Source organism: Harpegnathos saltator, unplaced genomic scaffold (assembly GCF_003227715.2).
Source record: "Harpegnathos saltator strain DR-91 unplaced genomic scaffold, Hsal_v8.6 scaffold240, whole genome shotgun sequence".
Classification (NCBI taxonomy): Eukaryota; Metazoa; Arthropoda; class Insecta; order Hymenoptera; family Formicidae; genus Harpegnathos; species Harpegnathos saltator.
The window spans coordinates 192485-219199 of record NW_020230029.1 but is presented as its reverse complement, the minus strand read 5'-3'; the positions used below and the strand labels follow the sequence as shown (position 1 = coordinate 219199).

At 46.8% G+C, this 26715-nt stretch overlaps 2 protein-coding genes across 2 annotated transcripts in view; both read right to left on the bottom strand.

Annotated features, from left to right (window-relative positions):
• The window catches only part of LOC105189982 (uncharacterized), a 100170-nt gene extending 77531 nt beyond the window's left edge, over positions 1-22639 (bottom strand). Inside the window, exons 1-3 of the mRNA XM_011152441.3 lie at positions 22267-22639; positions 18677-18774; positions 16993-18588 (exon numbers count right to left, since the gene is read on the bottom strand). Of these exons, the coding sequence (XP_011150743.1) occupies positions 16993-17050 (58 nt within the window). The 5' untranslated portion in view covers positions 17051-18588; positions 18677-18774; positions 22267-22639. The remainder of the gene's footprint in view (positions 1-16992; positions 18589-18676; positions 18775-22266) is intronic.
• Positions 22640-23838: 1199 nt separating this feature from the next.
• Positions 23839-25269, bottom strand: LOC112588538 (uncharacterized). Its single transcript, XM_025298847.1, has 2 exons — positions 25053-25269; positions 23839-24807 (listed from the first exon to the last, which is right to left on the bottom strand). Exon 2 carries the CDS (start codon positions 24793-24795, stop codon positions 24412-24414), a length of 384 nt encoding a protein of 127 aa, XP_025154632.1. The 5' UTR covers positions 24796-24807; positions 25053-25269; the 3' UTR covers positions 23839-24411.
• Positions 25270-26715: the final 1446 nt, after the last annotated feature.

Sequence of the window (26715 nt, the reverse complement as noted above, 5' to 3'; positions counted from 1 at the left end):
ACAAAATTGTACTACTTGCAGAGATTTAAAAAAAATATATATTTGCAGAAAATGTGCAAAAAATCTCAAAAAATTATAAAATGTCACAAACAGATTAATGATAACTTCTAATTAGTCTTTGTTCTATTTTTATCAAGTATTTGCAAATTATGAAAAAACAAATTGAAAACTAACCCAATATAGGCAACCTTTCGTTCCTCCTCGCGTTTCGAGTTGCTTGTAAGTTTTCTCATTAAGCTTCTATCCAATTTCATACACACTTCGATAACGATGAGAAGTTTTTTTTTTTTTCACAACAATGGCTGACTCGGCGTGATGACTGACCAATGCGCGTTCAACGTAACGCGATCGTCAGTTCGCTCGGCTAGTAAATTTATCAGAATCCACCTCGCAATCTGCGCCGCGAGTAGTTGTCGTCGCGGAGGACACGCGCCTTCGCACGCAACGAAAATCAATCCCCGTCTCACGGCTGTGCGTGATTCATACGAGAAATATGAGGAGGGCGCACGAGGGCGGGCGAGGAAGAAGGACCGATACACGCGTGATCCCAGAGTCCCGGTCGTGTTTGCGAGCCGGTGGAGAAATTAACGAGAGTATCGGTGCTCGTAAATCGCAACAGTCCGCGATCAGCGCTTGTTGGCGACAAAAAGCGGCGACACACGCACGCACGCAAGCAACATCGTTTGCATCGCGAAATATTCGACAATGAGAGGCCGCGTCTATCAAAACGCTGCGCTCGGAATTAAATCCCCCGCCGGCCATGAAGAAGAGCGCTCTTCTGCGAAGCGGCGAATTAAGTGAGATCGCGGCAGCTCGTTTAAGTGTAAATGAACGTGATTGCCGGGCGATCCGGACTGTCAATGCCGCGCGGACGACTAGTTTTCCACGTGCGCTCCGGCAGACGTTGAGTCAAATGAAACGCTGTGATTACTCTCCTGTCTCTGTTCTCATCGCGCTCGAGAAAGGATAAAAGACTTACGATATGTAGGTGAGAGAGAAAGAGAGAGTGAATCGACACCGAAGTCTGTTCTTTTGAGAAAAATATGAGCGTCAAAGAGCTTTGCGCGACTGTGACGTTTCGTTTAAGGGGAGAATTACATGTAGAGCAGGCTATTTTTTTAACTGAAACGATAGGATCAGTGGACTTGAAATTTTCACAATGCATTTTCATTAATATTCAAAATATAATAAAATAAATTTGTTACTATTTGTACGGAAAGTACACATAAAATTTTAAAACTTTAAACGCGTTTACCTGGAAACATCATTTTCTTAAACTGTCGACACGATTACGCAAAAATTACCGGACCGAATAATTTTAAATTTTTACACAATATACGGTAGACATGTAGTTTTCGCCCCTACCCCGAACACAGTTATATTTTATTTTATTCATTTTTTTAAACATGATTACAAGTTGAAAAAAGTTTCATTTTCGATACTTTGTTTTATACAGTCATTGCACATTATTTTTCCAAACTTGGCTTCACTGCCTTCATTTGGGTACGGGTTCTAATGGCAACCATATATTTGAAAAATCTTTCTCATTTTTTGGTTTCAGAGTAGTGAGAGGCCCGGAATTATGTCGACAATAAACATAGAACTCGCAAACGGATGACTGCATTTTTATCTATAATTACAAATTAGATCGGTTCTTGTGATTCAATAAAATTTATTTTATACTTTGAACATTAATGAACACGTAAAAATTTCAAGCCTATTGATCTTACCGTTTCTGTTATAAAAATTCGTAAAAATAGCCTTGAAAACGGCTTTCCGCGTAATGTAACACCTTCCTTAAGACTCGAAATAGCTTAATCAAATTAGACGAGGAGAACGATAAAAATTACATATATAAATTGTTACACACACATGTGTAATTTACAAAAAAAAAATTCCTCTATTATTTTGCAAACAGCCAAAATTTTTAGTTGTTCATTAAAATGAATTTGCGCGACCTGTTAAATTAGCTGTGATGGCGACGTCGCTTAGATTCGGTCGAAACAGACGAGACGGCAAATAAGCAGCTGTCGACGCAAATGGTTTTGCGAAACAGAATTTTTCGCCACTGCGACAGAAAATTTCTAATTCTCGCCCGAGAATATTTTTAGAGGACCTTTTCGTTCAGCTTGACCCAATCCACGCGCGCAGCAGAGCTCCGTAAAGCATCATCGGCCAGCCTGTAAGTTATCCCCCCCCCCCGATAAGATAAATTCAGCGCTCGAGGAAAAAGTCGATTTCTACACACATATGGAATGTATATAAATCGTTCCCCCCCGATAAAGTAAAATCTGCATTCAAAGGGTCGAATTTTTGCTTCGCCTAGCCGATCGGCTCGCCGTCGCCGGGCGGCGCGGCGCGGCGCGGTGGAGCCTGCGAAGCGTAAAATATGCATTTGCATATCAATCCCTCGCGGCCCACTCGCGATGCAATAGCGCAGCGCGGCCGATCTTCGCTAGAAAATTGCGCACGCGCGCGCGCCGAACACTTTTTCCACCCACGATTTCCGACCGAACGCAACGGCGCGCTGCGCCGCGAGCGGCCGAGAGCGCTCGTCAATGGGCTGTGTGGTGGGCTAAAGCAAGCACACGTCACTCAACTCTCCTTCGCCCGAACGTGATTCATCGGTTATGGCTCACGTCGTAAACGCTTCCGCGGCTCACAGAAGCTTAATCTCGGCAGCTATTCTCGTACGCGTCTCGCAAGCGATTCCAAACACACACACACACACGTGCAGCGTTTCTAATCGAGTGCAACATTCCCGCATTCCTCTTTCATGTCTCGCTAACGAATGAGTCGGCTTTGGGGAGAGAGAGGGGGGGCGCTCGTTTACTGAACTCAATCAATAGCACGAAAATGTCTCCGACGTGTTTTCTTCTCCTCGAAACTCTCGCTGAAAAGATAAGCGCAGCTCGGCCGCGCGTCACTAAAATTCCCGTCGGTTGACTCGCGTGACTCATTAAAGAGGAAAAGTCGCTCCTTCTTGCTTTCTTCCTTTCGGACTCTCCAGACGCTTCAAAAATATCGCGCGCTTTTCGAACAGGATACTCTCTCTCTCTCTCTCTCTTTAGAGAGTCGACGCGCGAGCGGCGGACCTCCCGTGCGAGATATTCCTTACAACTTTCAAGGGCTGACTCTCCGGGGAAGAGTCCTGATACCATCCGAGCTCCTCTCCGAGGGAGGGGTGTCTATAATACGCGGATCAGAATTCGGCCGCCCACGATGCTCCTCGCTTCTACAAGCGAAATGGGAACTCGCTCGACTACTATCTAACGACCCCGTTAGATGTTTACTTTCCGCTGGGACGCGGAATAATCGACAATGCGACACGAAAGTATCAGGTTGGTCAGAAAGTCCTTTCGTACCTCGAAAAAGGAGAAAATTGTTTTCCGCGAAAAGCTCTCTTATATTAATCATATAGCTCCGATTTATGAGCCCGAAAATTCCATTCTTGAAAAAGGCACTAGCCCTGGAAATAAAGAAAAGACCCAACTCTCTTTGAACTTTATCCGTCAAATGGAGTTTGTTTCGTTAAGAAAACTTTTGCGTGGGTCTGAAAGGATGATAATCGGATGGCGCGAGGTCAGGAGAGTGGGTGCTCGAAAAGTTCCCAATTAAGTTCTCCGATTTTTCTCAACGTAGGTGCGCTCACATGGCAGCGAGCGTTGTCCTGATGGAAGAGGATATACCTTTACGGCTGACAAGTTGCAGCCGGAGCTCCTTGAGTTTTGTCTGAACTCTATCCAACTGCTGACAGTAGAGAGAGTCCGCATTGATCATTTGATTTCTTGGTAGGATCCACTCAAAAAAGAAAGTATTCTATTTGTAAAGCGATTTTTCTCATATTCTAAGCGAAGCCTTTAAAAAAAAAAGGATTTCTCTTTCGATAAAGCGATTAAAGTGAACCATTCATTTAAAATTTATTGGATATTACTCTAATTGTTTTCCTCTTATTTCAAGAGAATTTTCTCTTATATCAATTAATTTTCCTCTTATATTAAAAGGAACGCTTATCGACGTTTTTCCTCTTCCAACTACTCACACAGAGACACTCTCTCTCTCTGTGCATATGACGATAGTCGCCACATTTATTTTATGGACAACGTTTAGAACAAAGGAAAAAAAGAAGAAATATCGTTATCCAGTTTGTATTGTTTTGGCCGGTTGTTTCGTCATAAACGCAGTTCAAGAATTTTTGGAGAAAATCGACTTAAAGACAAACTGGCCCATATTTCAGCGTAAGTACATAAATTACAAATTTATGTTTTTTCCTACTTTTTCAGCAGAAAGTAAAAAAAAAATTTAACTAGAATTTTTCATAATAATTTTCAGTTTCATAATAATTTAACAGTTTGATAATAATTTTCTTTCCTTTCCCTATAACGTATAACCAGTAAGAATAAATAATAAACCTCTTAAAAAAGTTAAATAATCTGTATATAAGAGGAAATTTATATTAAAATCAATAAGATTTGCATCATACATATAACATATAATCTTTCTAATTTTAAGAATAATATGTTTATAACATTTTCTCTTAATCTTAGAGGAATCCTCTCGAGGCCGTATAAGAATAAAATCCTCTAAAATTTAAATGACTTCGCTTATTCTGAAATTGCTTTTTTTCGGGTAAAAACAATCGCCCTTTCCCCTCCCTCTCGTGGTTTGCGCGCCAAGACTTTCTGACCAAGTGCTGATATCAAGTGCGAAGATGACAGCTAGGAAAAGATGTGCGCTCGGATGAAGATGCTTGTCGAAATCATTATCGCGAAGCAAACATGATCGGGCAATTCAGCGCCGTCGACGGGATCGACAGCGAGATTTGGACCACAACGAGAATCGGCGTATCGCTTTCATGTTCGACGAGCTGCGCCCGTGCGAGTCGAGGAAAGAGCTGCATGCCGCATCTGCTCTTGCTGCGCATGCCACCCCCAAGGGCGGCTAGATCGCTATCACGATGGCCCTTTCGTCGCGGCGCGAATGGAAGGGCGTCGCGCGTATTGAAGGGCAGGAAATTGCTCTGGAGATGGTTCTAATTTCCTGGCCGTATGCCGCGAGGAGGGATATCAGGCCACTCTGAGCCGTCCCACGTTGACGTGCCATAATCCGCCGTCGTAATCGAAAGGGACACGATTTTCGCGCCCTTCGTCGGCCGACTTGTGGACGACCAACTAGGCGCACGTGCGCCACGTGATGGCACGCGATTCGGCAATCGTCGATGGCGAGTTCTAGCTGACTTCTCTATGGCTTCGTATTTTCAGCCGTTACTCGCGATCGAGAGAGAGAGAGAGAGAGAGAGAGAGAGGGGGGGGAGAGAGAGGGAAAACATGCACGGGAGACATCGGGATCAAAGCGAAGGTCCTTTTCTCGTGAAAAAGAAACTCGGCTTGCTCAGTGCGAAACGGTCTCGAGCAGCACCTTCGCGAAAAATGTCCAACGGAGAGAAGCCGACTCTCATCGTCTGATCAAAGCGTTCCCGCCGCACCGCTCCTCGCCAAGTACGTAGTACTTGTAGTTTAGTCACCTCGTAGTTTAGTCCGCTCGGAGAGGAACTCAATTCGGGCTTGGAAGTTGGCCGAGAACTTGGTCTATTTTCTTAATGGCCATCCCGTTGGCATACGTCCTAACGCAGTGGTTCGTACACTTCTACGAGCAACTTTAGCCCGGGGACTCCACGAGTGAAGTCTTCGCGAGCAATATCACCGTCGAGGAGACGTTTCCCTCCGCGCAACCGCCGAGTATTTGACGCTAAGACGCGAGAAAGACACGCATTAATTTTCGTCCTCAGCACCTCCGACGTTCCCAATTAGACTCGTGTTCTCTCTGGTGAAATTGGTTTTAATACTAATCTGAGGCCTTTAGAGAAGTAGACCAAAACCCCTCACGAAAAGTGCGACTACCCAGATGATACGTCACAACAGACTTAACACAGACCCCACATAACCCCAAAGACCCATGGTCACGCAAAAAAGCCGATAAAGGCTATCACACACAAAATTCCGCAAGGACGTAAGACGCAAATTTAAGACGTAAAATGTACAGTCCATGACACATAGTTGGCGCAAAATGTTTAGCCAGTCGTAAACGCGGAAAGATTCCCCTCTTATCTATAAAAGTCTAAGCTATGGTCTGTTTTCTGGAGCTGCACTAGTTCAACGGTTGAAGCAAAGCTCGATCGCTTCTAGCCGAAACATTGAAGAACAAAAAGAAGAAGCTGCAAAGAACGGATCACCAGACACCATATGTCGATGCAGGGTGCCGCCATTGCAATTGCGGATTTCACACTAATAACAAATTTGTTTAGATATACGAATATTGGAATCATCGATACCTTGATGACGTGGAGTGTTTGACATGGGTTATGTTTGACTAAGGTGTTGTTTCTTAAGGATTTATATTTCTTTCGATGGCAATTGGAAGGAAAAATTGTCAGCCTTAGGAAGAAATGTGAGCCACGTATATCCTCATCCTCACGGAACTCATTATTTTTGATATTAAATATGTTACAATATTAATTGTGGTCAACTATTTCATTGAGACAGATGCACCTCTGATCTAACCTAACCTCACTAGTTCGGCTCCGAATCTTAAACTAAAGCGCATATCCTGCGATGATATGTGCTTGGCTGTCCAGAAGATGCCGTAATATATCATTGCGATATTTTTCGACGTAGCGTCTTACGTCCTTACGGAATTTCATGTGCAGTGGCCTTTAAGGCGCCGCTTGAGAACCGTCGCGCCTTGCAATAACCGGCGCGGCTCTCTCGCGCGTTTTGTCTTCGGGACCCACGAGCCCGAAAGCTCCAACCCGCCGAGACTTCGCGCGCGCGCTTTTGATACCACGCCTGTCGCCGGCGCGATGATGGATGACGGTGCGCGCGGCAAGAACGGCCGAGGCTGCCTCGTCAACGGGCGAAAGCAACACGCCGGGCGGCGACGGAACGGGCGCGCGATGCATCCGACGATCGTGATTAATGGCGGCAACATTATGGCCGGGGCGCGCGGCGCTCCGCCGGGGAGACGACAGGTGCCATTGAGGCGGCGGCGCGAATTAAGCCGCCGGCTTTTGACCCGGCCCGTCCGCCGTGTCTGCTCCCGCGTCTCGCGCCGGCAAAGCCGCCTTGTGCGATCCTCTCCCTCGCGGAGAGACTCCGCGTCTCACGGTCGTTGCCTCTGCTGCGACTGCTGCTCGTTGAGCAGCGTGATAGCCCGTCCCGAAATCGGTTTCGGGAAGGTTAGTAGGCCTTAAGCAAACTTGGTTACGTTCCGTCGCTGATCGGCTGATTAATCAGCCGCTAATGGCCGCGCGGGGAATTTCCGTCGCGAGCGCAGCTTCTGGATCTGAAGCGTCGCGGAGAAGAAATGACGCGCAGAATTCGACACGGACCGCGATACGCGATTAACCCTTTAGACTGCCGGGATTTAAAAAATAAATAAATGTCCTTATACCCGTAGAAACTAGCTCTAAAGTACCTCCACATCTTGCCCAAATATGGACTGATATGTCCCAGTTAGCGGATGACGCCATATTGCGTCATACGGCGGGGAAAGATACGGAGCATTATAAAAATTTCAATATTTTAAAATAATATTTTAAATATTTTAAATATTTTAAAACAGTTTTTTCTGGGTCTTTGAAATTATTTATTGCATTTATTGAGTTTTATAAGATATAAAATAATAACAATAGAAAAATTTCCATTTTTTATATTTTTAGCTTTTTATGTGTTTTTTTTGTTGGTCATTTACGTTTTGCACAAATAATTTCTCTTTACCGTGCATTTGTATATTTTTGTGGTCTTTTGCAACTATAAAGACGTCTTTGACTGTGTACAAGTGTGTATTCGTGTTTGTGTAGGCAAAGGTGAAGGTGAGAGTGTGGGATGGCTATGCGGATGTCCGCTCTTAGCGTTACCCGGAATCAACGACGTGGACGCGGCGGACGTCTGATTCCACGTACATGCGTGCGTGCACGTCTGTGTGTATGTGTGTGTGTGTGTATATACACACCTTTATTACACATATAGATCATGTCTATGTAAATTCATTATTTAAACAATTATATTATACATATTAATTATGACGTTATATGGCGTTATTCCGGTCTAAGGGTTAAGATAATTAATAGCGTATTTTTCCTCGCGCGTCCCCTGAGAAGATCCCTCTGGCCGATAGAGGAATCAGCTCCGAGGGAAGAGCTCCGACAGGTAAATCGTTAAGACTACACGCCACGTCACCCGCCGTACTTCTCGTTAAGTAAGCCCGCCCGCCAAAGATGCTATCGCTTTTTGACACACTCGGTCAATTAAAGGCGAACAGCTCTCTCTCTCTCTCTCTCTCTCTCTCTCTCTGACAGAGCTTACTTAATTTATCCAATTGAAAAAAACAGATTAGGCGCGTCCCAAGACGCGCCCGACGACAGCCGGGTGGTCGGCGGAGTTTCTTTGCCGCGCCGTGCGGCCACTTTGCGCAATAATTACACCGCTCAGCAGGTATTTGGTTAGGATTACGAGATCCCTTCCGGCGATATCGTTCCGTTCTTTCCCTCGGAAGTCGAGAAAGGCCCCTTTGGATAATTGGATAATTATCATCTTCCGGACATGCTTTCGCTCTCCGGCGCCACGCAGTTGACGAATGAACGCGGGCTGTTTGTTGCCATTTTGATCGCGTGCCGAGCTTGCGACCGATATCTCGGAGTAAACTGTGAAATTTCTTGCTATGCACGAGACATACCGCACGTGAAATTATTACGAGAACGCAAATTTTCATCACATCACTTTCTCGTTGCCTCATTTGCCTCTCGACTTGCTGTGCATTCTTAACTCTTTGCAGTCGAGGGATATTTCCGTATTTCCTCCCACCAACTCGATAATTATAAATAAAATTTCTAGATCTTTGGAACAACTACGAAGAAGGATTTTTACTTTCTTTAATGTCGTTGCCGCATTTTGTTGCTTCATCGCTCTCTGTTTTTAAATCTTTTCCACGTCAGTACAGCTGTCATTCCGAGTTGCCGGAATAAAAGTTCATGCCAGCTGTGCTGGCATTTCGAGTGCAAAGGGAGACGCGCATTACGCAGCCTCAATTTTCTACCTTGCCGTCGACCATCGCCGAGGCAGCAGGACAATCGTTACCTCCTGGACGCGCCGCGGTCGCCCTTGATACATCTTTGGGTCGGGGGACGGGAGGAGAGGGGTAGGAAGGGGGCCGAAATAACCGCGTCGCGGACAGGTCCTCGCGCGAAGAGCAACATTTTCGGGTCCGTCCTAATGGCCCCTCGAGAGCCCTTTTTTGCCGATTTCGGACGCGCGAAGGTGTAAATTGGACGGCAGCGAGCGAGAATCTCACCTCGTTTCGGCGCATCGTAAAAAGAACAGTCGGCCGCGCGCAGTCGTGTCGATGATAATCGCGCGCGACGCCAAGTTGTCGCGCGGGGAAAGAAGCAGCGAATCGAGCGACCGCTGCGCGTCGTTCCGATTCGAGAGAAATGAGACCGCACGAAATTATGTGAATCCCCTGCAGTCTCCCTCTGCCTCCACCCAAGCGGGGACGCAGCAATGCAAAGTATGAAGAAAGAGGGAAGAAGGAAAAAGAGATGCGAGTCTGATTTCCCGTAATGAGCGAGCGCGCGCTTCGGCGACGTCATCGATTTTTCTTCCTTCGTTCGATATTTCTGTTCAATTACTTATCGACGCGAACCGCACAAGTGGAAACGAGAGCGGGCCGGTAATCTTGAAATATTCAGCGAGCACTCTCGAGAGGAACGCGCGCATCGTCGCGGCCCAACACTCGCGAACTTAAAGCCGTCCCGAACGCTGAATCGCCGCTGTCGAACGCAACGCCGGCTCGCCGATGCTGATCGACGACTCAGGTGTAAATTTAGCACCCTACAGGCATGAGATCAGGCGGCTTGAATTAGAAAACACTGGCCGGCGAAATGCCGGTATAAAGACGTCGCGCGCGCGCGCAGTCACCTGCGGCTTCCACGAACACGAGCCTGAGGCATGACTAATCCTCGGGAGCAACGGAATTATTAATATTCGCAGGCGACGGGTCGCGTCCATTGCGCGATCCGATGCAACTTTTCGAATTCCACCGACACGACGATGTTGCGGATCTGGCGCTCCGATTCAAGCTGCGTGAGCACCAAACTTCGAGGAAACTTCGATAACACTCGGCAGAGCGGAATTTACTACCACGCGACTCGCCGTAGTCTGCGTTTGCAAGGAATTTCTGCTCCGCGTGAACCAAATTCGCGTTATCCAATTGATCTTGCCGTCTGTCTTGACGACTGTCAGTTATTCGACTACATTTCAGGCAATTCGAATAAATGCGATGACGCGACAACGGCCAATTAATTATCTTTGTTATTCGTGATTTAGCTTTGAGGGTTTGGAAACTAATATTTTGGGGTTTTGGCACGAATGTCAGTTTTGCCGAAGTAATTCCAATCACAGCCATTGTTTCTTAACGCTTTAATATTAATTTGTAATATTTAGTCATTTACTAACAACAGACGCAGTGAAAATTGTGTTAATATCATCGTAAAAATAGAACTTCCTAAAGAGCATCTTCGATATGTGTTGCCTTTGTTTTTTTTTTTAATTAGAAGAAAACGGTAGAAAGTCATGGAATTCTGATGAAATATGGTAGTGTTACTGTCATCAATTAAGACGTGTGAATATTGGTTTAGACGATTCAAAAGTGGCGATTTCAATGTTAACGACGAAGATCGCTCGGGACAACCGAAGAAGTGCAGATTGAAAGTGCAGATTTGCAAGCATTATTGGACGAAAATCCAGCACAATCCACTTCAGAACTCGCCAGAGCATTAAATGTCGATCGTACAACAGTTACTAAACGTTTACACGATACGGGAAGTTTTACCGAATATCGAATTGTTAGTGGGGATGAAAAATGAATCTATTTCGATAATCTCAAGCAAAAAGAAAATCATGAGTTGATCCAGGCTGATCAGCAACATCCACTTCGAGGTGCAATATTCACGATTCAAAGGTATTGCAAAGGTGTGTTTGGTGGGATCAAGAAGGTGTTGTGTATTATGAACTGTCAAATCCGAATGAAACTGTCACCGCTGATCGTTATCGACAATAATTATACAAATTAAAGCGAGCATTAAACCAAAAATGATCACCAATTGCGAGTAAACGATGCAAAGTGGTTCTTCTTCACGACAGCTCGATCTTACGTATGTTGCATAATCAGTGAAGCGAACGCTGTCAGAGCTGGAATGAGAAGTCTTATCGCACCCCCCGCGTATTTTTCAGACATTGCTCCTGATCTGATTATCACTTGTTTCGGCCGATGCAACATGTTCTAGAGGATACACTTTCACAACTTCAAACAAATGCGGAAATTTGTTGAAAATTGGATCAACTCCGAAGAATCTTTTTATCGTCGCGGAATCCACCTCTTGCCAGAAAGATGGGAAAAGGTTGTAGAAAACGAAGAAAAATATTTTGATTGAGGTATTCGTTCGTTATCTCGCACGCACTTTCATAACCTCGAACAAGTGAGAAAATTTGTTGAAAATTGGATCAACTCAACTCGGAAGAAGAATCTTTTTATCGTCGCGGAATCCACCTCTTGCCAGAAAAATGGGAAAATTTACAAGAAACGAAGGAAACTATCTTGACTGAGGTATTCGTTTTCATTATCTTGTTTAAGTAAATCAGTTTTGGAGCAAAAGAACCTTCAAAACTAAATCACGCTCCTAATAAATCCTAATAATTCGAACAATGCAACAATAACCGATCAATCTTTTTCACCGAGGCCGCCTGCCTGCTCTTGTGCGATTCTGTTCTCGAATATCGGCCGACTCTTTCGGGGATTGTGCCGATGACGAAGGTGTGCTCGGGCTCTTCTATGAATCAAGATTATCTACCGAGCGTGAGAATAAGCGCCTCGCGCGATCGCGCCTCGTTAACTTAATCCGATGAAGAATCGACGAGGCGGCGCTATATTCCCGCCGCGAACTATATCCTTGATTACGCGGCCGAATAAAGCTGTGACCGAAGTCGGATACGCGCGAAGTCGACAAGCCGAGCGGGGCTGATTTATTTTCGCGCGATATCTCCCGCTGCTCGTCCAGTATGGATCGGAGCGTTTCACGTTCGCTCTTCGGACCAATCGGCACGATGTTACCGAGCAGCGATATAAAAAGATCGCGGTATATGTGCTGCGCAGACGAGAGGACTTTCATCGAAAGTCACGTGACGCGTGCAAAAAAGCTCGTCCCGATCATTCGGCTTCTTCGTGCTCGCTTACGACTGACGCGGCAACAACAATCCCCGTCCTGAGCGACACATTGTTGTCGCACTTGACGTTAAAGAGCGTCTCGAGTCGACGAGGGGAAACCCCGTTGACCTGCCCGACTGCGAATCTTTTCCAAATTTCTGTTTACTTTGTAGCGAGCCGTCTCGCTGCCGAGAGGCGCTCTCGAAGGCGCAAGGTCGTGCGGGATCCCTTTGAGGATTCAGATCCGCCCGGCGAGATAGGAGCCTACGAGGTTCGTTTTCAGGATCCTCTCGACTGGTTTACCGGATGGTTTGAGAAAAATATCCTGCTACTTCGCCGAGCGCCATTGTCGCGTCATAATGGGGCGAGCTCTCGACACAACCCGAATTCTCGCCGGTGAATCCGCATAATCACCGTCGAGACGCTAGTTGTATCTAGTGTCTTCCTTCCTTCACGGGTTACTCCGGGAGAAGAAAAAAGAGAGAAAACCTGCGCGTATCTTCTCGCAGCCGTTTTCACGCCTCAGGGGTCGTGTCGCCTCGGAGTTTGTCTTCAGACTTTGTGCTGGGAACAATGGCACGTGTCTCGTGCCTATTGTCCCCGATGCATTTCTCCGTCTCGGCGTCCCGCGAGAGCGAGAAAATTTGTCACACAAAAGTCTCAAGTGATCGTGCAAATATACGGGAAGAATGGGACCGGGCAGCGAATGTGACGCAGTTTTCCGCGGTAAAACGCGGAGCGACCAGCAAGATCGGCGTGTGCGAATAAATACAATTTGAGACGAGGCGGAAAGAAAGCGCGAGATTCCCCGGAGACGACAATCGCACCCGAAAAAAGTATTCTATTGGCAAAGTGATTTTTCTCATAGTCTTGTATTCTGAGCGAAGCCTTTTACGGAAAAAGGATTCCTCTTTCGATGAAACGATTAAAGTGAACCATTCATCTAAAATTTATTAGATATTATTCCAACTATTTTTCTCTTATTTCAAGAGGATTTCTTCTTACTCATCAATTAATTTTCCTCTTATATGAAGAGGAACATGTTGATTTGAATGTCGGTTTCTTTTGTTCAGTCATGCTCTACCTCCAGACATGAACGAAAAAATAATCATATGCTCATGGGACAGCATATTTGGAACGCATTTTAAAAAAAGTATCTTGCTGTGACATATAACGAAGATAATTTACCCACATTTGGTCAAATACAGTTTATAATCTATTGCGAGAAGTTGAATAGTATATTCTTTCTTTTAACTATGTTTCATACAATTGATTATAATGAACATCTTTGCAGCTATAAAGTCCATAACAAAACTGATTGGAAATTTGTTTATTATGATAATCTAATTTCATTCGTGGCTATTTATTGTAGAATTGGAACCAGAAGTATATCTATATACAAATTACTTTTCGCTGTACATTATAATAATTCTTTCGAATTAACTAGTATAACCAGCAAGAGTAAAATACAGTAAGAGTAAATAATAATCCTCTTAAGAAAAGATGAAATAATCTGTGTATAAGAGGAAATTTATATTAAAATCAATAAGCTTTGCATTATGCATATAACATATAATCGCTTAACTTTAACTTTTCTAAATCTTTAACTTTAAGAATAATGTGCTTAAAATATTGTCCTCTTAATCTTAGAAGAATCCTTTTGAGGCCAAGTTATAAAATCCTCTAAAATTTAGATGCTTGTTTTGAAATTACTTTTTTTTGGGTGAGGATCTCGCTCCGATAAGAGAGAGATGCGCTCGTTCTTGTTGAATGGCACACGCTCGCAGCGTCCGCACTGAAAACACGGTCTCGGCGGATTCTCGCGAGATGCGCGGCCGATGCAGTGCGGCGTAAGGTGCAACGCACGTGCACACCGTGACATTCCAATCGTGACTTGCAATCTGCATTTGTAACTTCGTAGCCACTCCGGAGATGTCTGATCCTTCGCGCTTAGTCCGCTTTTAACGGCGCACGTGTGACGAATGGAGAACTTGCTGAGCAAAGGCGCTCGCTCGAAAACGCGATAATTACCGTACCGTTAGCTCATGTTTGCGTAAGTACGGAAACTTTTTCCGTCTCGGGGCACACGAGTGCATTTGTTATATCTCGTGTCACCTTGCTCGATAGGCAAAGAGAAAGAGAGAGAGAGAGAGAGAGAGAGAGAGAGAGAGAGAGAGAGAGAGAGAGAGAGAGAGAGAGAGAGAGAGAGAGAGAGAGAGAGAGAGAGAGAGAGAGAGAGAGAGAGAGAGAGAGAGAGAGAGAGAGAGAGAGAGAGAGAGAGAGAGAAAGGAAGCACGAGGACTTCCAAGTGTCAACTCCTCACGCCGGTCGAAGCAAGCGAAACAAACAAATTGTCGCGAGTTCGCGATTTTCGAATCGAAAATTATATTTTACTCAACTTGTGCAACGTAATCTGTCGCATCCGACTGACCGAGATATTCGACCGATGAGACGCGCGTCACAATTCTTTTAACACCAAAAGAGGAAAAATATCTAAAAGATAAAAAAGTATCTTGAAATAATAGAATAAAAAATATTTATTCCCAGGTGTTAATATGTTTTTTTGAGTCTCCCCCTTTAGCAAAATAAACGCCCAAAAAAAGGTATTCTATTTGTAAAGTGATTTTTTCGATAATCTCATATTCTAAGTGAAGCCTTTTACAGGAAAAGGATTTCTCTTTCGATAAAGCGATTAAAATGAACTATTCATCTAAAATTTATTAGATATTATTCCAACTGTTTTCCTCTTATTTCAGGAGGTTTTCCTCTCATAGCAATTAATTTTTCTCTTATACCAAGAAGAACGCTTGGCGTTTTTACTCTTCCATCTACAAAGACACTCTCTCTGTGCATATGACGATCGTCGCCACATTTTATAGAGAACGTCTAGAGCAAAGAAAAAAGGAGAGAGATCGTTATTCAGTTTATATTGTTTTTCTCAGTTGTTTCATCATGAATAAAGTTCAAGAATTTTTGGAGGAAATTTACTTAAAGACATACTGATCCATATTTCAGAGTAAGTACACACGTATATCCATTTATCATATCGCGTTCATACCACTATCGTATCATACTACATTAAATGTCACTTAGAGTACTTAAAATTGCAAATTTATGTTTTTTTCTATTTTCTCAACAGAAAGTAAAAGAATTTAACTGGAATTTTTTCCGAACAGTTTCATAATAATTTTCTCTTCTTTCCTTATAAAGGAATGTACAACCAGTAAGAATAAAATATAGTAAGAATAAATAATAATTCTCTTAAAAAAAAGATTAAATAATTTGTAAGAGGAAATTTATATTAAAATCAATAAGATTTGCATTATACATATAACATATATAATTCCTCTAACTTTAATGTGTTTATAATATTTTCCTTTTAGAGGAATCCTTTTGAGACCATATAGAAGAGTAAAATCCTCTAAAATTTAGATATGATTCCGCTTATTCCGAAATTACTTTTTTTTTAGTGAAAGCTTGCGGACTGGGGAAGAAACGTATTTCCTCACTCGCGAAAAAATGTGTCGGCACGTTGACGTAAACATATACGTTCTTCATTATCAATACGCCTGAGTGTGGTCCTCTATCTGTTGTTTGAATTTTTTTTCTCTCGGTGCAGCACGCTTGTGTCCGAGCGATCGTGCCGATCGTGTCGCGCGTTTGCGCAAGGACACGAAATCGGAGGGAATTTTCTCTCTCTCTCTCTCTCTCTCTCTCTCTCTCTCTCGCGGAGAAAACGCCACGCCGCGGGCATTTCGTTCCGACGAATAAAATATGTTTGATCGATGACGCAGGAACGGGGGCGATATTTCGAAAGCGAGACGAAAGGCGAGGGCGACGGACGGAGCGCGAATCGGCCCCCGCGCTGTGCACAAAAGGCTCGCTCAAGTGCGACACGATCGAAAATGTGTCATTACCGCGCAAATTATGATCCGGCGCTTCCGCGCGCATCCAGCGCTCCCCGGGGATAATTGCCGTGAATTAGCAACGATCGATGGGCGACAGCCGGCCGGGAGATGTCGGCGGCGCGCCGCTAGTCGAATACCAATCTCGTTACGCTACATTTTTCGGAGCGTGAAAGTACGCAGGAATCCTCCAGCCAGGAGGCTCGGCGAAATGCTGGCTGCGTCGACGTTCGCTCGCCGCAAGGCAGAATTGCTTTCCTTTCGACGCGATCGTCCTTGTTAATGGACACGATTGTATGCGGCGAGGACAAAACACGAGCGAGACTGCATGTCAGAAAAGAAGGACGAAAAACATCGCAACGAGACGAGTCGAGATAACCTTGACGCTTTCCCGACGACTATCGACTCAGGATAGCGATTTCGCATGGTGGTGTCAATTCGCAAGTCGATCAGACGTCGAGACAAGTTCAGCCTTCAGTTTGGGGAGCAAAGTCGAGAGGCAAAAAGACCTCCCCGCGACTCGAGCTGTCTATCTCGACGGAAAGTTCGCGCAATATACACGGTTACCCTGGTTACAACAGCACCTCGTGCGCCGCTTTATAAAGGTTCATTCATTTCATTCACGACTCGGAGCGAGCGCAACACGCTCACTTTATCACCCTCAGATCGACTAATTCGCCGGCGAGGGGAAGCCCCCCCGGCTTGGAGGCATCGATCGGCCCCGATTTGCCGGCGCGCGAGCTTACACGCGAATTACAAAGTCGGAAGCGGCACGTGACGGCCGATTAAAACGCCAACGGGTGGCAGATTACAGAAGAGTTTTACTCACTCTGACAGCTGGCGGCCCCCAGAAGCGCGATGAGCAGCAGGATTCTCGTCGACTCCATCTTCCACGGCGCGCGATGTCTCAGCTGTCACAGCACACTTATCTACTCTCACTGTCCCTCCGTAAGTCCTGCCAGAAGCGCCACCGCCAGCACCGCTCAGCGATCAGACGACGAGGGCGCCAATACAAATCCGCGGAGATCCGAATCTGCGAGGAACGCGCAGAGGAAGCCAGCGCGCGCGAGCGAGCGAGCTTGCGCCAGCTCCGTTTCCTGCTCGCTCCTTCCTCTCCGCCGGTCGTCCTGTTCGCGCGGCGAAACGGAGCGTGCCCGGGCACTTTCCACGCCAACTTCACGCAGGAACGCCGCGAGCGAGGATACCGTTCGGCGCGCAAGCCGCCGACGATGACGACGACGCGCGGCGTCACACCGCTCTTCCCCGGTAACGGATCGCCTCCCTCGAGCGGGAGCACCCCTGGCTGACTTCTCTTCCTCCTCGTCGTCAGCTCGCGCGAGACAGAAGAGGCTCAACGGCCTCAGCTAATGCGTGCGAATCGCCGCCAGTGCCTCGCACGGGGATGAAAACGCCGAAGTCGCGGGATGCCGGTTAGCACGTGCTGTCTGTCGGTCGTGGCGAGAGTACGACCACGCGGCGCTGCGGCTCGCAGGCGAATGCCACCGAGAGAGCGTCGCTCGCTCTTCCGAGTTCCGTGTCGGCATAGGTGCGCGTCCGCTAATCCCCCTCCCGTTGCTGTTCTTCCGTCCGCGCGCGCGCGCGCCGTCGCCGCCGTTCTTCATTCGCCCGCTCGCTCGTTCAGTCGCGCGTCCGCGGCGCCGAACAAGCGCGTGTGCGGTCGGCGCGTCAATTATGTTTCAATCGGAGCCGGCGCGTCGCTCGACGCCTGTTCTCCTCGGCTGGACCAGAGAGCGGGCCTGGAACTTGGCTCTTTGGTCCTTTGCTTCGCCGCTCGACGAAGGCCGACTCGCTCGCGGCGGGAAATTCTTGCTTCAAGTTCAAAGGCAACTTTTCGAGGCTTTCGAGGTTCCTCTCAAGTCGTGGTGCTTCCAGCACCACTGGTGGAACTGGTGGAGCTTCCAACGAGCTGATTAATATTCCAGTTGTCGGGGCGGCGTAAAGTCACGAAGGCCTCTTGCCAGAAATTATGACACTCGGAGCGAAAGGCTGACTGGATTACCACAGTTGGCGCTTGTCTCGGGCGAACTTCGGGTTGAGCTTCTTCCCTCATCTCTTGAGCAATACTGCTTTTTACTCGATTGAAAATTAAACGACTCGCGTCTTATGAGAACCCAAGCGCCTTCCGGCTGCCTTGCCGTTCTCGGATGCTAATGGCGCTCTTTCCGAGCGCTCCTCGATATTCCTTCCGTTTTTTGCACTCTGCTTCTCCCTCCCGCCTCAACCGCGACTTCCGAGCACGTGTGAGGTCGGCGCATCGATTACGCCGGAGTCGATCTCCCGGAGCGATTACAGGGCGAAGGCATACAAGCTGACGATGCACGTCGTGGCTCTCGATAGAACAGCGACCGTATACTTGTGCGAAGTGCACGTCGGTTAACGCCGAAGTAAAGCATCCTCCATCGACCTGCGTGGACGACAATTTGAGATTTAGTTTTTTTGTCTCGATTAAAAAAGCAAGTCGGAGTATATTCTCTAAAAGCGATCGCGCATACCTATTATGGTCGCACAAGGTCTGCCAGGAGTGAAGAGCCGGGCGTGTTGGAGAGGTCTGCGGGATGATCACGAGATGATTAACAATGCACTCCGCAACCTGCAACCGCAACCAATAATCAGCGTCGCTCCGAATTTCGCGTGCGTTTCGCTCGCTCGTTTGGCAGACGTTTCGTTTCGTTTTGCGCGTGACGCACGCGGCAGATACCATAATTGCGAATTAATTCCAACGTCACGTTGCAATTAACCCGCTCCGTCGATATAGCTTAAGGTAGAGTTCGTTACATGAACGGTACGTTTTGCGTAACTCGTCGTTAATCAATGGAAATGGAATGCTTTAGTGTTTTATGTATATTCATGTTTTCATACGCGCAACTGTCGACAAAAAGCGGATTCTTCGGCGCTAGAATTACCGGCGACTGATGCAACTCATTTCCACCGACGAGAGGTTGGAAGGACAGGTTCTTGAGAAAAAAAAAAAAAAAGAGAAAAGAAGTTTTCCTTTTTCCAATTTCATTCAACGTCCGCCAAAAAAAAACACGCGCGAGTGACTTTTGTAAGAAATTATTAGGAGTGTAATTTAGTTTGAGAGTCTTTTTCTGAGATGAGAATTGATTTAACAAGATAATGAACGAATATTTCAATCAAAATATTTGCTTTCGTTTTTTACAACTTTTTCCCAGGTTTCTGACAGAAGATGGATTTCACGACGATAAAAAGATTCTTCGGATCTGATTTTCAACAAATTTCTGCACATTTAGGAGGCTCCATTTTTAAGATGCTACTAACACGATTTTTATTGCGTCTATTATTAGTAAATGACTAAATATCATGGATTAATATTAGAACATTAAGAAACAATAGCTGTGATTGGAATGTCTTCGACAAAACTGACATTAGCACCATCCATCTTGCAAAACGCACAAAACAAATCACACTCCTAATAGAAACCGTTCATCTCTTGTCTGTTTGGTAATTCTAGCGTTAACGTTCTTGAAAGAGATTCTCGGGGGTTTCCGTAGTATCTCGAACGGCAGACTGAATCTGCCGAGTTCGCGTTCAGACGTAACAAAGTTGGACGCACAACGCGAAGAATGAATGAACGGATCGGTGAATGAACGGACCGGACGCGCGCGTACAGGGGGGGATTCAGATTCCATTCCCATTCCGATCCTGCGTGCGCTTCCATTCTCGTCCCCTCAACCCCTTCAATGCGCCGTGAATGAACAACGGGATCCGGAATCCGTAAAAAGGATCCTCCCACGACCCACTGAATACTGTCGAACCCTTAGCGATCCTGCGCGCGTAGCGACGGGAAACAAATGTCGCCGTCTTGCCTCCGGCAGATCTTAACGCTTGACGCATAAATAATGCGGCTGCTATTTTATAGCTCCGTAGAAAATCATGCATTACGATCAGCATCGATAGGGATACTCATCGCCGGCTCCGAGGTAGCTCCACGGCCGGGCATTATATTTCCTTCGTGTCGGTAACAAGTTCATCTTAGGCGCAGCGAGATGCTATCTCGGCGCTGAACAGTCTATCGGCCGTAAATCAGCGTCTCTTGCCGAAATAGACCTCTCGAATATCTCACGGAGGAGCTTTGGAGGAGAAGCATGCGTAGCTTGTTAGTATTCGACGGGGAATCGCGTGTGCCGCGCTTACCGGGATTGAAATTCAAATCCGATAATCGTCGCAGAGAGAGAGAGAGAGAGAGAGAGAGAGAGAGAGAGAGAAAGAGACGGGGAGAGCAGGTTCTTCAGGTATTTATGATAAGTAGAAAACGCATACGAGAGATAGTCCAGCGGCTCGGAGCGCAATTACGAAGATCGATGCTCCCTTTCGTGAAACGAAAGTCCGTGTTTCTCACTGTGTTGCACTTGGCAACAACCGCAGCTGCGTCGCAACAGCTCTCTTCAAGGTGGAGCAAGATTTTCTCTGTGTCTGAGTAGTCGGCCAATGAAACACGACGATACCAGGGGTTACGTTTTGTGCGAGACATCGAATTCGTTAAAAAAAAAGGGCAGGAGACTGGAAACTCGTATAATGGCCGCGTCAGCAGGTTACAGGTTTGTTAAAGAGACGTTGGTTCTTGTCTCGGCTTGTCGACTACTAAAAGGGCGACTACACTGTTGAATGTTGAACGCACAGTCCCCATGGAATGTTATTCTTCGTGGTTGATCAACACAACACAATTCGTCAGTCCCCGATCAGGCCCTTCGCCCTCATTGTGAGGGAGGAAGTCCTCGTATTGAGTCTCGCGTTCGGGTTCAGACTTGTACAATTTATAGTTTATACGTATCCCTCTAGAAAATTTTACATCAATAGTGACTTATTTCTGTTCAAAGACCGCAATGATGCCCGCGAAATCGGTGTCACTTGCAAGTTTGCGCATTCTTGTACATTTCGTAAATTTTAGCCGATCGAGGCGATGTAAAAGATAAATGCGAGTGTCTTGAAATTAACGAAAAAGAAATAATGAGAATATATCAAAGAATGTAGTACGAGTTCTGATGCTGGGAAAAAGATTGAAATAATCCGCCACGGTGTCACATTTCATTGCGTCGCAGCTCTCGTCGGCTTAATTACACGGCTGGCTTTAAGCGGCATCCGCTAATTGCGATCCTTGTCCCGATGCGTCGCCGTCGCCGTGACTAAACCGAATAGGAAACACTGTCCTCCGTTGTCTCTCAATAGCACGGGTAATGGGAAGCGTCAAACGTCTTCGGTTAATTGCGACGATGTGTGCCTAAATAGTCCCTAAATTAGACTTCAATGGTTATCCAAGGTCTTACGTGGCGAGTTCGCGGTGGTACGTCTTCTGTCTCGTTTTTTGGCGCTGCAAGCACAAACAGCCCACGGCAACGGAGAAATTGCTCAAACGTCATCGTTGTGGCGAGGGGCTCTGAAAAAGGGATGTTTCGTGAGGAACGAGAACACGCGGCGAGTATTAGTCGATGGAGATACGGCGGTGGCATGCCGTACCTACCGCGAGCACCTGCTACTTATTTCTTCTCATTTCGTTCTTCCCTTTTTCTTCCGTTCTTCCTCTCTCGCTCTCTTCTTCTTCTTCTTCTTCTTTTTCTTCTTCATCATCCTCCTCTTCTCCCTTCTCTCATTCCCCCGCTCACTCACTTTCCCGTCGCGCATTAAACGTCCTTCGTCTCCGGTCGACCGGCTACCGACCGGGATGAAAGAGCAAGTGTTTGCCGAGGAAGCCCCTCCCCCCCCCGCTTCCTACGCTAGCAACTCGGAAATCTAAATCTTATCGGCGTGGTAATTGTCGCCTCTCGGTGCCTCTTGGACGAGGACTTGAGAGTTCGCGAACCGCGATAATCGTTTCGCTCGATGAACCCAATTAGCTGCCCGAGCTACGAAGCTTTTTGACATTTTCGCCCAAGCGCCTAACTTGTTGTATCATATTTCACGCAACGTTTACGCTAAATCACCGGAACACACAATGCGACGCTCGCGCTTATAAAATAAAATAAAATACTCGTGCAATTCTAACAGTGCGATAAGGAGAGGGGGATTCACAAAAGCCGAAATATTACGCGAAACCCTCCAATTTATAAAACGAATTTATCCTTACCTGAGAACGAGGATGTTGAGAGATTACTGTTGTTGAGTCGCCTCTTGTGCTTTTCGGCGTGTGTCATCGAACAGTCGCTTAATTACAAAGGCCAGAGCAGTGTAAACAGTCTCGCGGTCTCCTCGAAGGTCGCGCGAGTCGCGGCGCATGGCATCTGTTACGCGCACTCCACGGCTCTTATCTAAATTGTTTTGGCGCCCTTCGGGCTCTATTAAGCCCGCAAGATTGAAATAATCAGATCGGACGAGTTTGTGCCCAATTATACGCGTGCCGCGCCGCAGCCGTGGGTCTCCCTCGGCGCTCACGAGGGTTAAAAGTGGACGTGGGCGGGACGGGGCCTAATTCAGAGGCCTGCGGCTCCCACCTGGCCACGTTTTCTCATTATTGCCGAAGCAGACCCATGCGCCCGTTGCCGCTGCGTGTTTGTGCCTGTAACCCATAAAAGAAACATTATCCGGATGAGGTTGCGCTCGGAATTTTCGCTCGGGACTTGTATACAAAAGAAGGAGGGGACGGACGCGCGAGCGCTTTCTTGCGCACCCTAATTTTCTACATGTTTGCGCGGATATTGTTTTGCAGGCATATGTAACAGCCTCTCGTCAAAACGCGCCTTCAGAAAACTCGAGATTGTGTCTGAGAAACTTGCTCTCCTCCACCCAAGCTTATATAATAATTGTTCTTAACGATGCTCTTTGAGAAGGATGACACGAAGGACGATACGAAGAACCGAGATTTAACGTCTAAAGAAGCTGAAAACTTTCCTGCCGCGTCTGAAGAGAGAATCGCGTAGTCATTATGTTATTGCCCGTCTTTGAAAAAAAAAAGAAAAAAATAGCTGTTTAGACTACGCGTCCCTTTCTAATGTAGATCAGGGGTTCCACGCTTGCCGAATTGTCTCGAAATAAAACCCCACAGTGACTCATGGACGGCGCGCGGAACCCGAGGCCTTTTTTGCGACGATACGACGCGACGTCCTTGCGTCTGCGGGCCGGGTACGAATTAAAAACGCGGATCATCCAATTCGCGGATGGGAAAGGACGTGTCGAGGGGCCCTCTCCCTCCGTGAGTTTTTTTCGGGCAGCCGCCAGGCGCAACCCGATACGCCAATTATACTTCACCGCGGCCATATCGTCGCCAAGTATGCGCCGCTGACTTATCCACTAATTAAGGAACTCATCGTGTCCGGTCCGTAATTGAAAAGTTACGAGCAGGCACGAAGCGTATTAATTCGCGGCGCAAGCAGCTTCAATTGCTGAGAGTCCCACGGATATCAACAAACGGCCGAACGCGTCTTTGCCGTCCACCTCTGCCGGCAACTCGGCTTTATTTTTCAAGTGTCTAATTTTAATACAATTTTGACATCGAGAGCAGAGAGAAGAGAAGCCTCTGTTCGTGTCTCTTCGTTGCCTCACGTCTCCCCCGCCTCTGTCGAGTGTCGAAAGATAAGAGTTACAATCGAACAAGGAAACAATCTGCTTCTCATCCGTGCGTGTCATTGACACTTAAGTTTGGCACGTTGTACTTTTCTCATACATGCTCATACATATATCGCTTTCGGCCCACGTCGCGTTTTTGTGAATTTATGAGTCACACTCGCCGACACAATCCATTGGAGCAGTTGAAAGAAAAATGAAACAGGCAAGTAATGTCGAGCGGAAGCAGATGGAGTATCGAGTGAATTGGCGGACTACTAGTTTCAATTTATTTCGATGCGCTGTGCGAGAAGGAGGAATCAACGGCGGAGGCGCAAGAAAAAGTACAACACAACAGCCTCAGATGATAAAAAGTTTGACGCTGCGGTGTTAGAAATTTCATTATTAATTCCAACTGAATCAAACTGAAGTTGCTTCAACTGCGGTCGTATGAAGCTGCTTGCGCCCATGAATTAATGGCACTCGGAGCCGCTCAATGGTAAAGAGATCCCACAGTTTACATATTTATATTCCCAAAGATAAAATGCAAGTTAAGATGCGCAAGGATTCCGAGACAATGGTACAATTACGTGACGCGGTATCATTACATTAACGTCTAACGATATCGATGGTATCGAAGAAAGACGGGATTTTTATAACGGCTTCATTACCGGAGGCTGCCTTGGAGGGATCAACAACTTGGTCGCAGCCGCCGACGAGTCACGTGGGAACTCTACTCCGCGTCTTTGCAGGTCTTATGCTCCAAGCAAACGTCGTAGCAGCATTTTTCCCAGTCGTTGCAGTGGTCATCGCTGTCGCAGAGATCGGGCGGCTTGTACCAGTCGTAGGTCCTGGGACAGTGGGCCCGCAAGGGCGGACAATTCTTCTTCGGCTTCTTTACGATCTCATGCCAAGGTAGCTCGTGCGAGTCGTCGACGCCGAGCCAGAACCAAGGGTACAGCAGCGAGTGCCAGCCGTGCTCCGACCAGGATTCACTCTTGCCGCTCGGACAACAGTAATATCGATGGCCCGCCTTGCACCAGTACTTGCAGGACTTTACGTAAGCCTTCACCAGGAAGATGGACAGCAGCAGAAGACACAGTGAGCTCCCGCGCATAATGAGGCGCACCTGGAAATGGCGCACGATTGATATGATTTTTCAACGCAGGCTACTTTCCGACACCAAACGACACTCTACTTGAGACCAGTCAACGATATTCGATTCAACGATATTGCTAATACTTGACGTCATGACGAATCAACGCTTGAATGTTTCGCTTGAATGAGCGATAGACGCGATCGGCTTGCGCCCGGTGCAATTATAGGAATCTCGAATCTAAGGACCTATATATACTTTCCAGGACTTATACTTACTCGCGGCTCGACAGTCTGCGGTCTAACGACGACAGGTCTTCGTTTAGCGTGTCTTATACGCGCCGAGGGAACACGCCCCTACCCGGAGAAGAAGAGGGCTGTAAATCGCGCAACGCCTGTAACACGTCCGTCATCGCCGCGACAAGCGCGAGGCGTGCTTCATCTCCACTCGTGCCCGATTTCACATGTCAACGTTTCAAAGTCCCGTCGCCGATAGTTATCTATGGGAAAGGAAAAAAAGTCAGAAAACCTCGGAAGCGAAGGACGCGTCACGTTCGTGGAGTCATCAGGGCCGAACCGCGAAGCGAACGAAACGGCCGCGCAGGCTCGAGTATCCGTTTCCGCATGATCCTTATAAATCTCTAATATCTCATCTTCCGCCCGCGCAATCGAGGTGTAATCGGACATATTTTGACGTTAAAGTGATTAAAGGAACAGAAAAGACATTTCGTACTTGGTGGCTAGCTGCATCGACGCGAGTATCTTTGAATCATTCATCTTGCCGGTTTCTCCGTTCCATGCCGCACGCATGAAAAAGTTCCGCGCGCAATAATTAACCTCTTTATTCCCCGACTGCGAACAATCTAAAATTCACTCGATTGTGATCGATTTCTCGCATGCGCCGACCCTGAGAACGACGCGCGTTCGTCTCGTGCGAACGAACACGAAGAATACGCACGACCGGGCGGACGATTGTCCCGGGATTTTCCTTCGAGAAATTCGTTAGAAAAGCTGCTTACCTGACATCGAAAATAATGGCCGACCCCAATCTACTTTTGCAGCTCGCAAGCAATTCCGCCGTTCCCTCGACGCGTTCGCTTGTTTCAAAGTGGCGCAATTTGCATGTCCGTTCCTTTATCCAAACTTTTCTCCTGCACCTCGAAGACGAAGTGCGCATTCTTCGTGCTGCAACTACGATATATATATATATATATATATATATATGTTTTTCTTAATAATCGTGTCTCGAGATTCAACACATGATTCAACAAATAACATTATTTTATTACCTCGGTTCAAGATGGAAAGAAAAAGCGCAAAAGGGAGAGGCACTCTACCCTGATCTCGCAATTCTGAAATTTGCCGAATTATGCATGCAAGTGCAAACGAACTTTCGACGAGCACCGACCAATCAGCGACGCGCATTTCAAAGCGCCGTGGCAGTTGAGAAATGGTCGCCAAAATGACGGAAAGCGCGCGCGTCCCGCTCGGCACCTCGAATCATCCCGGAAAAATCGGCGTGCGGAGGAGCGAGTGATAGAGAAAATCGCGATCGCGAAGCGTGTGGTGTGATTAGTCGCAGATATCAAAGTGAGAGCGCCGCTTTTCCCCGTGAAGCAGCCACTGCCCAGCGGGAGGAGGAGAATATCTGGTATGCGGACAACAGAGGAACGCTTCTCTCCCCCGAAAGTAATGCAAAGGTACGTGGCCCATGCGACAGAGATGCTTATCGTCAAGGCTCGTCCTTTCGGCAGGACGAAGGTTGCGACTCCTCGCAGTCGCATGAACGTCAATATAGACGAGAGTCGCCCGACCGGTCCGGCGATTTTCGTCTCTCGAGCCGTCTCGCGATCGTCTTCCCGTTGACTCACACACACACATATCGAATCTTCGGCAACGTTTTACATTAACGAGTGTAACGGTACAAAAGCGCATGTCAAGG

What these genes read in the sequence shown, in the direction of transcription:
- LOC112588538 (XM_025298847.1), bottom strand. Translation starts at nt 24,795, where the DNA reads ATGCGCGGGAGCTCACTGTGTCTTCTGCTGCTGTCCATCTTCCTGGTG.